Source organism: Odocoileus virginianus, chromosome 21, assembly GCF_023699985.2.
Source record: "Odocoileus virginianus isolate 20LAN1187 ecotype Illinois chromosome 21, Ovbor_1.2, whole genome shotgun sequence".
Taxonomy (NCBI): Eukaryota; Metazoa; Chordata; class Mammalia; order Artiodactyla; family Cervidae; genus Odocoileus; species Odocoileus virginianus.
This window is the reverse complement of record NC_069694.1, coordinates 55185762-55198280: the sequence shown is the minus strand read 5'-3', so window position 1 is coordinate 55198280 and position 12519 is coordinate 55185762. Positions and strand designations below refer to the sequence as shown.

The 12519-nt window shown below is 35.9% G+C and overlaps 1 protein-coding gene across 1 annotated transcript in view; it reads right to left on the bottom strand.

Annotated features, from left to right (window-relative positions):
• The window catches only part of LOC110128809 (bifunctional heparan sulfate N-deacetylase/N-sulfotransferase 3), a 175726-nt gene that overhangs the window by 32384 nt on the left and 130823 nt on the right, over positions 1 to 12519 (bottom strand). Inside the window, exons 7-8 of the mRNA XM_070452380.1 lie at positions 5704 to 5886; positions 3407 to 3503 (exon numbers count right to left, since the gene is read on the bottom strand). Of these exons, the coding sequence (XP_070308481.1) occupies positions 3407 to 3503; positions 5704 to 5886 (280 nt within the window). The remainder of the gene's footprint in view (positions 1 to 3406; positions 3504 to 5703; positions 5887 to 12519) is intronic.

Genomic DNA, 12519 nt, shown 5'->3' with positions numbered 1-12519 from the left:
CAGGCTTTTGGACTCAGTTTAGTCATTAACTTTGGCTTTTTGCCAAAATCACCTGCCTTAATCATTTGTTAGGCTTTCTCTGAGGACAAAAAGACATATTGTGCCTGAAGATATTTTGATATTAATAAAGTACCATGTAAATGAAGACATCATTATTTAACATATTATATTATTAATACTTGGGTTCCCCTATAAAGTTCCTCCCAAGGCCTATGAAGCTTATTAATTTGAGACAGAATGAAAACGTTTAACCAGTTTGTTTAAGTTTGAATGTACTTACATACCTATATAAAGTAGTGTAAAATTGTTTAAATTGCTAAATTTGAAAAAAAAATCGGTGCCTTTTCTTGGTGAAATAACACAATTTGCATTTTTGGAAAGAGGGTGGCATATCATAGGCACCCATATAGATTTGTTAAAATAACTCTTGTCAACAGCAATATTGTCTAAAACAACGAGTTGGAAGAGGCAGTGTTCCTAGATTTTATCTGAACCAAACAATAAACATTTTATCTATAATCATAGATAACTATAGGGAATGAAACACAGTAATCTATGCTATACAAGGTAAAAATGATCTTCACAAACTCGACTTAAAACAGTGGTTCTTGAACTTTAGCATGCATCAGGTTCACCTGAAGTGAAAGTCAAAGTCACTCAGTCGTGTCCGCCTCTGTGACCTGGAACTCTCCAGGCCAGAATACTGGAGTGGGTAGCCTATCCCTTCTCCAGGGGATCCCTGGATCCTGACCCAGGAATCAAACCGGGCTCCTTCATTGCAGGCGGATTCTTTACCAACTGAGCTATTGGGGAAGCCCCAGCTTCACCTAGAGGGCTTTTAAAACAGAGAGCTGGGCCTGATCCCAGAGTTTCTGATTCAGCACACTTCAAGAATCATTGACTTACAAGAAATATGGGACAAAATCTAAAACTTGTTGGGAAAAAAAATGTTCAATTACTTGAAATACATAGTAAAGCTTTCTAGAGCATAATACCTCAGAGTCTGATAACTTCTAAGATCAAGAGTTTTATTTCTAGCACTTACCAGCTGTTTGAACTTGAACAAAAATGATATGACCTGAGTCTTAGTTTTCTTATCTGTGTAGTGGGGAAGAAAATACTTAGCTGTCACGGCTTTATGAGGGTCAAGTGAGGTAATCTATTTAAAAATAGTTAAAAACTTCGATATCTGAATATTGTAAGGTATTTAAAAAAATAACATTTTGTGAGCTAAAATTCACTAATGCATTTTAAAAAATTGAAAAGAATATAGTGTTTGTAAAGACAAAAAGAATAGCTATTACAATATGAAAGAAGAAAACAGGTTAATCCTTTCTGAGTTCATCTGATAAAATTCTTTTCTGAATTTTATTTTTAAGAATTGTATTGCATCATATTACTTTTAATAGCATGATAAGCATTAATAAGACAAGCAAAAAAAAATGAATACAATCTAATTATCTACCTAGTCAGTAAAAGGCACACTGTAATTTATCAGTGGTAAAAAAATTAAGTTGTGGTTTCTGAATTCTGTCTTTACCTACTCATATTCTTGGGTCTGAATAAGCTGTCGTGTGTGTGTGTGTGTGTGTGTGTGTGTGTTTGTGTGTGTGTGGGTGTTGTATTTCAACAACATAATCATAGACGCAAAAATAAGAATTCAAAAATTCAAAAAAAAAGCTTCAGGTTTTCTGTTTTTGTTAGTTTCAACACTAAAAATATTTGAATATCCAGATGACTATACGTTTATGCAAAATTATTCAGAAAAATACTTTTGGCAAAACTAAAGATTAAAAATAAAGCTAATTTTTATGGAACTGATATAAGAAGCTATGTCTGTCCACTTAAAAAATATTCTCATAAAATATCAATAGGTACAATATGGATGAATCTCAAAAGCAATGTGCTAAGTGAAAGAAGCCCAACACAAAAGATACTTTATATTTCCATTTATGTGAAATTCTAGAAAAGCCAAAGCTACAGTGCTAGAAGGTGGTTTTCTGTGACTGAGGATTGGGGAAGGAAAACTGACTAGAAAAAAGATGTGGAGAAACTTTTTAGGGAGACAGAAGTGTTCTAAATCTTAAATGTTGTAGTGGTTACACCACTGTGTACAATTTCCAAGATTCATAAAACTATGCATTTAAAGTTGGTGAATTTTATTGTATGTAAATTATATCCCTATAAGACTGGGAAAATTTCAATTTCTATAAAAAGGATTTAGAAATTCCCTTCCAAAGGTAAATGTCATATACAAATTGTAACATAAACATTTGGAAACCCAATTGAGCTGAAGATGACAAGTAATAATTCTGCTATCTAACCATGATATTAAAATGTCTGTATATCTAGCGCAACGCAAGAGGAGGTATACCCTGCAGGGCTTTCCGAAGCATACTTGATCTGCCGAGCTTCCGAGAGAAGATGCGACCGTTAATGATAAAGCTACGTGATGATAGTGGGAGTTCGCTAAAGAAACTTTAGTTTAAATGTCTTTCTAGTTGCTTCTTGACTGTAAATAAGGACAAGTGAGATAAATAAGGATAAGAGAAGTACGTGTCGTATTTATTATTGTTTTCAGATTGATATTTGTAAATGGGACTAAGAGAAAATGAGTAGGTTAACTTAACTGTGTATATTACGTAGAATTCTCCCAAGTTATTTCTAGAGAAATAAGAAAAGGAAATTTATTCCCCTTAGAAGGGATGTGAAATGGCTGTTTTCTGTAAAGTTAGAAACGAACAGCCCCAAATAATTTATCATGCAGGATACAGCTTGAATGTCTGGCATTTTTAAAGCTTCCATTGGGCTTCATTTTAATACTGTTTCTTACAGAAACAAGAAGTTTATGGGAAAAATTGCACACCAACTTAAAAAAAGGTGCCAGAGATTTCTTCTGGGTATGAATAAATATCTTTCTTAACACAAAGTAACACAAAGTTTTGTTTATGCTTATGAATTCTGCTTGTCAAACATCCTTTATAAACTTTTGGAAAATAGTCATTTCTGCAAGAGTTTAGAAATAAACTGTATCAGGAAGATGTCAGGAAAAGACTAAATTTCTGGAAGATTTATATGTGTCCATCTTGAAATTTGATGAAAGCTTGTAAGTCACTCTTCAAACACATGATTAGTTTTGATTTTAGAAATGTTAATAACAGCAATTTTCAATTAGGATCTTTGGGAAAAAAGTAACTTCGCCACCAAATTGATTCCTGGATATTCCAACTATGTAATATCTATCTGCATCCATTTTACTTGAAGAAACATTCAGCTCAACAAAGAGAATAAAATGTCATCCATTCATCAGTGTTTATACGGAGTTTGAGAAGTCATTGTGGCAAGAATTCACTGTCTAGTCATCAGGATTTTTATACATGTTGATTATAACATAAAAAGTTCTCACCAGTTTTCTGGGGTCCTATTACCAAGAATTTTGGTAAGCGATCACAGGTTTTTTCTTTAGACCAAATGTCTCTGTGGCGTTTGTCATCACAAGGATTCTAATCAGGAGAAAAAACAGAGGTGTGTATTTTTTGTGGCTGCCCATTGTGTGCTAGAGTTTTTCAGCTTCTGTCATTGAAAAGATATCCCCAGAAACAAGGCTATGGTGGCTCCCTCTTTTAAACGAAAGTCATAAAGTGGCATCCATGGAGGATTTCAAATAAGTCCTTTTCCATCCTGAAGGTGAGTGTTGACTGAGGAGGTGAGGGAGGGGAGGCATTTCCATTATGGGTAAACAGCTTCATAGCACTGAGGGTTTAGTTATTTTTTTCTGCTGTTGGCAGTTCTATGTTTTAATTGTGTGAGTGTGTGTGGTTTAAGTTTTAAAACAGTGAGCTTGTTGGGCAGAGGCTGGGCTTGCTTGCACTGCTAACCTAGAAGAGGATACACTCTCAGCACTGAAATATATAATGTATCAGATTTTTATTCTAAGTAACTTCGAGCTTTCCTGCTGTGCTTCAAAAGGAGATGGATCTGGTCATAATAATACTGTTTAAAGGGACAGCAGATTCCTTTCAGCTGCTTTCAGAGGTCAGTAAATGTATGTCTAAAACTATAACTTTACAAACTATGATGCTAAAAAGCACTAAACTTCAGCAAAAGGGTAAAATGAGGGTGAATTACTACCTTAGGGAATCTGCTTTTGGATAATAGTACTTAAACCAAACTCACTGTGCAAACTGCATCTAGAACATCCTTAATTTTAACTGCTAGCTGCATATTACATAAACAGTTACAGCACTTTTAATACTTTTCAGGAATAGGCAAATGGGACAGCGCTCTATTTCTGTTCAATTAATACTACATGTGTAGTTAAACACACCTGCTTATTTAGCATAAACAACAGATTTTAAGACTAAGGTGAGGGTATTTTTTTTTTTTTTTGGCTCTTGTTCTAGGAAAAAAGTGGTTTCACCTGAAATAATAATTATTTCAATTTTAAAATAAGGTGTTAAATTAGCAGGAAAGTTTCATATCTTTCCAGCAGCTGACACTTGGTGATTTCTGTAATGGTTAAGATAAAAAGACGGATGTTTTAAAACTTTTAACTGCCAAATAGTATGCAGTGATAATTCTACAACCACCAACCCTAACCTTCTAAAATATGTAGTTATATATCTTCTTGGGGTTATCTGTTTGTGCCTATGAGGCAATTAGCTCAAGCTCACAGATACATGAATAGAATATAAGTGCAGAGCTTACAGAAACTTCAATCTGTGAAATTTACTGAGTTCTACTTCTAAACAACAACAATTTCTGAAGATCGTTATTATTATACCATCAGCTCTGTCGGTAATTCTCATTTAGAAACAGTGATTCAGAGTGAAGTGTCTGGAGCCAGGTGGCCCAGAATTCACTACCATTCTGTCACACAAGAGCTGTATGCCTTTGCTTAAATGTCTCAGTCTTTCTGTGTTGCCCCCGTTTCTTTATCTGTAAGATGGGGGTAATAACTACACCTCATAGGGTAGCTGTGAAGACTGAATGGATGGACATACATAAAGAACTCAGTCAGACATATAACAGGCACTATGTAGGTACTTGCTAAGATTATTACTTTCCCCAGGTCATGGGGCGGGCAGTTTAAGCTCAAAGTATGTTTCTGTAATTCTAGGACAGGTCGAGTGTAAGCTTTGAAATCTGGGTTATGTCTGGAGCCGTTTGAATATGCCATATTTACGTGATATTTTCTCTTAAGAAGCTCAGTGATTTTGCCACTAAACATTTCCCCCATGTCCAGAGTAATACCTGACTAATGCTTTTGCCTATATTCTGCAACTTGTTGGTGACCCTGTGGTTCAGAGGCAGATAGCAGTTCTGAATTCTTCTCACCTACCCCTTTAATGTTGTTTAGTCACGAGAGGTATACGGATATGTTCAAGGCTGACTCCCTGCCTAACACATGTCTAAAACCATCTTATGTTCTGTCAACTTGCTGCAATCTGCAAACTGATCCCTCACTTCTGATTGAAAATATGACATCCACTGACCCTCTCACTGAGCTTTCAGCATTCATAGTTTCTAAAGGACCTGGGAACAGAGAATCTGGCCCACTATGAAATTTCTCAAATCTACTAACATTTCCAAAATGTACATTATTTTTTCCCCCCGATGCCTTCACTTTTTAGAGTTGTAGTAACTGACAGAACATATGTTTGTGGGATTAATTAATGATACCAATTATTGACCCAGTCTTACCTGCCATAGAGGGTCTTTTTGATCAGGAAAGAGCTCAAAATACTTGTGAGCCAACTGCACTGGAGGCAGAGTCTGAAGTCTCAGGTTGGTCCAGCTCTGCACGAAGTTGGCCAGGTTGACGAACGTGTATAATCCCAGCCGGTCATTCCCATAGTTAGACAAATGGGTCATGAAAATGCTGATCTGAAAAAGGCAAATGAACTTCAGCGTAAACACAAGTTATTTTCACCCTAGGGGGCAGTGCAGCCATAGCAATGCATGTCTAAAGAACTCTGCATAGGATTTCAGTTCGTGAAATGTTTTGGAATTTTGGACATATCTCAGATATTCTCACTATATTAATGCACTACGGAGGATGTGTTATTAGTAAGACTTGGTGAGCATTTTTCTGAGGTTTTAATGTATTTCATAACAAAAAATGAGTCCAGCTGCCAAAGCCCCTGTTGGTGCAACTAGACCAGTGCTGAATAACATGTCCTGGATGTTCACACATAATGGCTTTCTGATATGTGAACTATTCATAATTTGAGGTAGTAGGAGGGTGGGATTTTGTAATATCAGTCAACTTAATTTGGTTTGTAACATAGTACATAAAGTTAATGGACATAAATCATCAATGAGCTGTCATTATTAGCATTAGCTGAAAATCCTCTGATATGTATTTATCAGAGGCCATAATGACAAAAGACCAGCAACTAAAGTTTTACTAAGATAACTATCAACTATTTTCCATCCATAATACTCTGAAAGTCTTTCCATATTTATTGAGTCTACTATTTCCAGTATCAAATACCCTGAAGAAAAATTTTTAATTCTTCAATAGATAAATTCTTCCTATGCAAGCGGGTGTCCTAGATCAAATCCATAAATTGAAAAAAAAATTATAGCAAACATGGGGAACTTTTTATAATGAAATAAATTTGAATTCTGTAGGATTAATTAAATTGGTAAGGAATGTAGAAAGGGCATTTTTTTAGTTATTACTTTAAGTAATAAGTTTAAGCAAATAGTGGTTTTGGTTAGTGTTGACAAATGGAAATCTGCATGAGATTTTCAATGGCAATGAGAACCACTGTGACATTTATGCTGCTATAAAAAGATCATAAAAATAATTCATGTGCTAATAGTATGCTCCTGAAATATATAATGTCATATGAATGAATAGTCATAATAGTTACTTTAATCATCATAATAATGAACATAATAGCTTCATTCATTAAGAGACAGAAATATTTAAGAAAATTTACTGAGGTAAAGTGGTAGTGATGAAAATTTTGATACAGAGAATCAGAGAAATACAGTTACTTATAACTATGAATAAAAGGAAACAGTGATATCCTATATTCTATTGAACAAATCACACAGACTTTAACATGAAAAATTTCAAGTATGATCAAGGATGTTTGTGTTTCTATTCATGCTGCCTGATTGTATTTTAAATCTTAGAACTTTTACAGACAAAAATACTTCCAGGGTGATTTTAAATAGCTACCAGCACACCGATGAACTTGTGGAGTTGGTTGGTGAGATTTTTACCATTTAGGGTATTTGGGAAAAACGAGACTTTAACCTTCTGGTTATTATGATTTTTTTTTTTTTTTTAGTAGTTTCAATTGTTTGACTTTTCTCACCCCCTCGTTTCTTCCTTCAAAATTCATCAAAACAGTAGGCTATTGAGAGACTTAATAAAATCATTCTTAAGTTTGGAAGTTCTTTTCTAATATCTATTACACGCAGTCTTTCGTTATTTGTTTTATATGCCACATTTTTCATTGTAGCACAATAACAATGGCAAAATACTTCATGTTGCCTTTCTACTAATTTTTTCATACAATGTAAAAAATATATATGTTAACCAAGCTAGCCACTATTCAAATTTATTGCTTTATTTTTATGAAAAATTTATCAAAAAAACTGTGTCTGCATTTTACTTGAACAATATCTGCATTGAACAGAAAATGAAAAACAGAGATTCTGTGTGACCTTTTGATACAAGTGCATTTGACATCCCTTTGAATTTATTTTTCAACACTGGAAGGCATTTTATGCTGTGACATTTAAAGCATAGTGTCACATTTTTACTTGTATGAGTGCAGAAAGTAAAAAAATACTATTTTTTTCTGGTAAAAACAGAAGTGACCCAAAGTGAGTATGAGCTGGTTGTTGGCATTGCTTTTGCTGAAACTGAACCTGATGGGCAAGAATTAAGGTTATACTTATAAGGTGTTGAACTTAATCCTGTAAAACAAAAGCTACTTAACCTCCAACCAGTGAACCTTTCCTAATTGAAAGTTTCCTAAGTTTCAATTCGATTTTTGTATGTCTACTTTAACATAATGCAAAGTGTACCATTAGCAAAAGGACGGTGTCAGAGTGGTGGTTTTGTAAGGATTGTCATCTCATGACATTATTCTAGGCTTTGGACTCAAGCCTGGGATTTGTTTTGTGCTCCATAAAAAGAATATAATTGGTCAGGACATAAAGCATCTCAATTTCTTTTTAAACTCTCTTCTAGGAAGTGAATCATAGTATTCTTGCCACATATACTGTTGTATATATCTTTTTTGATGAACATGTAGCCTCTCCAAATTTTCTTTACTATTTTTTAGTTAGGAAGGTATGCACAACAAGCAACAGGACAGGTGGGAACAGATATATAAGGAGAAGGTTTTGGTCAAAAATTAGCTTGCTTTCCAAATAGTATTTCTTCTTTTGTCCTGATCTGTGACAACTCTACTATCTCTTTACTTCTTGGCAATCCCTTACCTGACAGCAATGTCTGCATAGAATAGAAAGAAATGAAGGAGTTTGAGAAGGGTGCCATTTCAGGGAAAGTAGATGTTAATCTTTTCCTAAAGAAGATGGTTTTATAATTTTAAGAGCTTTCAGAACTGAGGGGTTTTGTTTGTTTTGCTTTAAACAAGGATTGAATGTATCAAAATAAGTTATCTTTACTATAGATACAGAATCCAATGAGAAGGAAAATGTCAAAGGAAGTTGCAACTGCATTTCTGTAACAGTTTTTGCTGTAAGCACACTGCAAGCAATTCTCGTTGTTACTCAAAAGACTAGCTGCTTAAAATTCAAATCACTGGAAATTACCAAAGGTATAAAGTCTATCCGATTAACAGCTGAAAACAATTTTAGCCCGATTAACATAGATTTGTATGGCAAGATACTTATATATAATTTTTTTTCTGTAAAGGCAAAAGGTGAATGCCCAACATCATATATCCTGGCATTTATGAGAAAGGAAACAGTTACCAGTTGTAAAAGAGTGACTAAGAGAAAGATATGGGAAGTTTTATCTACACTTTTCAGCCTCAACCATGTGACTCAGATAAGTTCCAGGCAGAAGAGATGAATGAACTACTACCAAGAAGAATTAGGAACAAAACATAGGTCCTGGTGCAAACACAGTAGGCAATGCAATAATTCCTCTGTTTTGAGAAAGTCAGGAGGAGGGGAGATGAAATTTTGATGAAAACAAAGTATGTTATTAATACTTATATTTGTTATAAACTATGCCATTTATGGGGCTTCCCAGCTGGCACCAGTGGTTAAAGAAATCGGGTGCCAATGCAGGAGACGAAAGAGATGGGGTTTGATCCTTGGGTCAGGAAGATCCCCTGAAGGAGGGCATGGCAACCCACTCCAGTATTCTTGCCTAGTGAACCCAAAGACAGAGGACCCTGGTAGGCTATAGCCCATGAAATGACTTAGCACACACGCATGCCATTTATGATCATGCTGCTTAGTTCAGATCCACCAACTTTCTTATCCTACTGCCAGATGCTCTGATTGCTTCTGTAGAGGTGCGAATATAAATATGATGCTCATTTTTCGTGAGTCTTGTTTGTGAAAAAGTTTAGAATTCAAGAGGCACAAAAGAGGTTATAATGAAAAAAGTCTTACCTCCCACCTCTCTCCTTTAGGCAACCAGTTCTGTTTTGTTTTGGTATCCTTCCAGGTGACCAGAGATTCAAAAGCCTAGCATATATACAAATCACCTAGGAAGTTTATAAAAGTTCAGATCACCAGGCCTTACACTCAGAGATTCTGATTTTCTGGTCTGGAGGGTGGCCTGGTACCTACATTTAGAGGAGCAGCCCCTGTTCAGATGCAGGTGCCACTGGAATATGTTTTGAGGAAAACCAGCCAGACCCATCATTTATTCCCACAGAAAAGATTTTGTTCATCAAAAGCATCAGCTTTTCTGTAGTGATTCTTTTTAATATGTTTTAAAAACAAACACAACACATTTATGAATATGTTTCGATGTTATAGACTTAGAGCTAACCATGGCACAGAGAACAACTTGGTGAGTGCCCTTGGCCATGCCTTTGGAGGGCTTCTGCATTGCTGACATATGTGTGGAGAGCCACAGAAGACTGTGATAGAAAGAACTGGTCCACATAGACGCATGCTATTAGTTCCTAAATCTCCTTCAATCCTGTTTTTTTGTTTCTAAACCAAAGAAAAATTCTTCTCTGTTTTGTCATGTACCCCTCAGATTCGTATTGCCTTGTAACTTCTCTATTTAATAGGCTGCTTTTCATATTCATTTTTTTCTTTATTTCATGGCATTTAAAAGATTTTCTGGAAGAGGACAAGCATAAGGTAATTCACTTCTTTAGGGAAAAAAATAAGGAAAACAGTTCATTTTTACAGGATAGTGATCAAACTGTGGAAGTCTTATTACCAAGAAAATATGAGTTTCACCACTGTCAAAATGGTACTTCATTTGGTGAGAATGTCTCTTTCTGGAAAATAAATTAAAACTTCTGAGGAGAAGGTTCTTCTAATGAGGCCCTGGGCCTAAACCTCCAATCCTATAATTTCACAGATCACACCTTCTAATAGTTTTTCACTGCCTTCTGAATTAAATAAAATTCAGGATTTCATCCTAAATTACATCATGATCCCAGGCTACTTTTCCAATCTTATCTGTGTTCAGGGCACCAATCAGCCTGCCTTGCTTACTGCTCCCCAGAGTCCTCTAGACTCACCTATCTCTACGCTTAGTTCATGCAGTTTCTTCTTTAGAAACACTGCCTTACTTTTCTCCTTGTCAATCCTACGTATCCAGAGGGTTACATCTAATTTTTCAGATCTCTCCAGGCAAATGCAGTCTTTCAAAAATCTGAGCCTCAGACTATTACAGTTTAGTCTTCCTGACATTTTCTTAACTCTGACTTGTATTATGCTTTTAAAAAATACTTGTTTTATTTGTGTCTAGATTGTCAGTTCCTTGGGGGCTGGCATGAGGTCTTTTCAACTTTATTCTCTTAAGTTCCTTGAGTTTACTATGTACAGTATGCTCCTTGTGTTGGAACTAATAATCTCACTTAAAAAGTTGGGCAATCTAGGGTCAGTTATTTTTTTCAGTGCCATTCATTCTGGTAATCCTTTAGCACCATTCAAATTGTGAGCCTCCCAATGATTTATTCTTGTCTCTTCCAGCTTTATCCCCGTTTGCTCTGTACTCTTCCCCCAAACTCTGCCTACCCATTCTTCACTTATTTTTTACTGCCCATTCCCTTCTGTTTCCTGTGAAACTTCCTTCCTTTGTAAATTAATGGTATCTTTAGGTCTTTGACTTTAGCCTGCATGGTGGTTAAGAAAGTGGGCTCTTTGATCTTAGCAAGTTATTTAAATTCTCAGTACTTTAATTTACTTATCTGAAAGGAAAAACGGGGAGAGAAAAACAGTGACTACCTCACAGGGATGCTCCGATGATTAAATGTAATAAAACATGTAAAGCACTCCTTGGCACACAGTGATTGCTTAATGTGTGCCTGCATGCTGAGTTGCTTCGGTTGTGTCTGACTCTTTGCAGCCCCATGGACTGTAGCCCACCAGGCTCCTCTGTCCATGGGATTCTCCAGGCAAGAACACTGGAGTGGGTTGCCATGCCCTACTCCAGGGGATCTTTCCAACCCAGGGATCGAAGCCGCATCTCTTATGTCTCCTGCATTGGCAGGTGGGTTCTTTATCACTAGCACCACCTGGAAGCCCCAATTGCTTAATATCTAATAGCCATTTGTTATTGTTTTTGTTGTTATATTACTATGGGTTTGGAGGAACATCAATTCTCATTTATAGCTTCCTTCCAGCAACTCATCAACCTTATCTATATCTCTAGTTTCTTAATCCCTTCATTTTTTCTGCATCTGTCAATGTTCATCTGATTACTTCCTTCATGAGGCAAAATTCTGTGGTCAGTAATTTGAACTTCTTTCCTACTATCACCTCAGATTCCCAACCATCTTTTTTGCTTTCTATTGTCTGCAGGTCTGAGACTTTCCATCAGTTTTCCATTGAATTTCTTCACTCCCATGTGTGGATGTACAGCACAGTTAGAGAAAAAATATACACTGGGAGCTATCTGGGTCACAGAGGCACAGGGCCCCCAATTTCAATAGAATCCTCTATACTATTGATATTCTCTTTATTCATTCTTTATCTCTTCACTCTTCAGTTACCTTCAGCTGCTATTTCAAACTCTCATTCTTCTCTTAAGGCCTTTTTCTCAGTCTCCACTCTCCCTAATCTCTCTAGTTCATCATCCTGTGATTGATGGAGAAGTAATGGTCATAAGGCTGGAACTCTTTCAACTTCTACCCTCTCTGTAGATATTCGTCTTATAAAATTCCTCCTGATGCCTTCAGTGTCAGACAGAAGTGCTCCATTTTGTTTTCAAGACCCAATGTATCTCCAAGTGCCTTAAACCCCCTTTACTTTCAACTCCTAAGATGTCATCCTATCACTTATCCCTCTATTTCCCTCTATTTTTAATCTGCTCTGCTGTCCCTT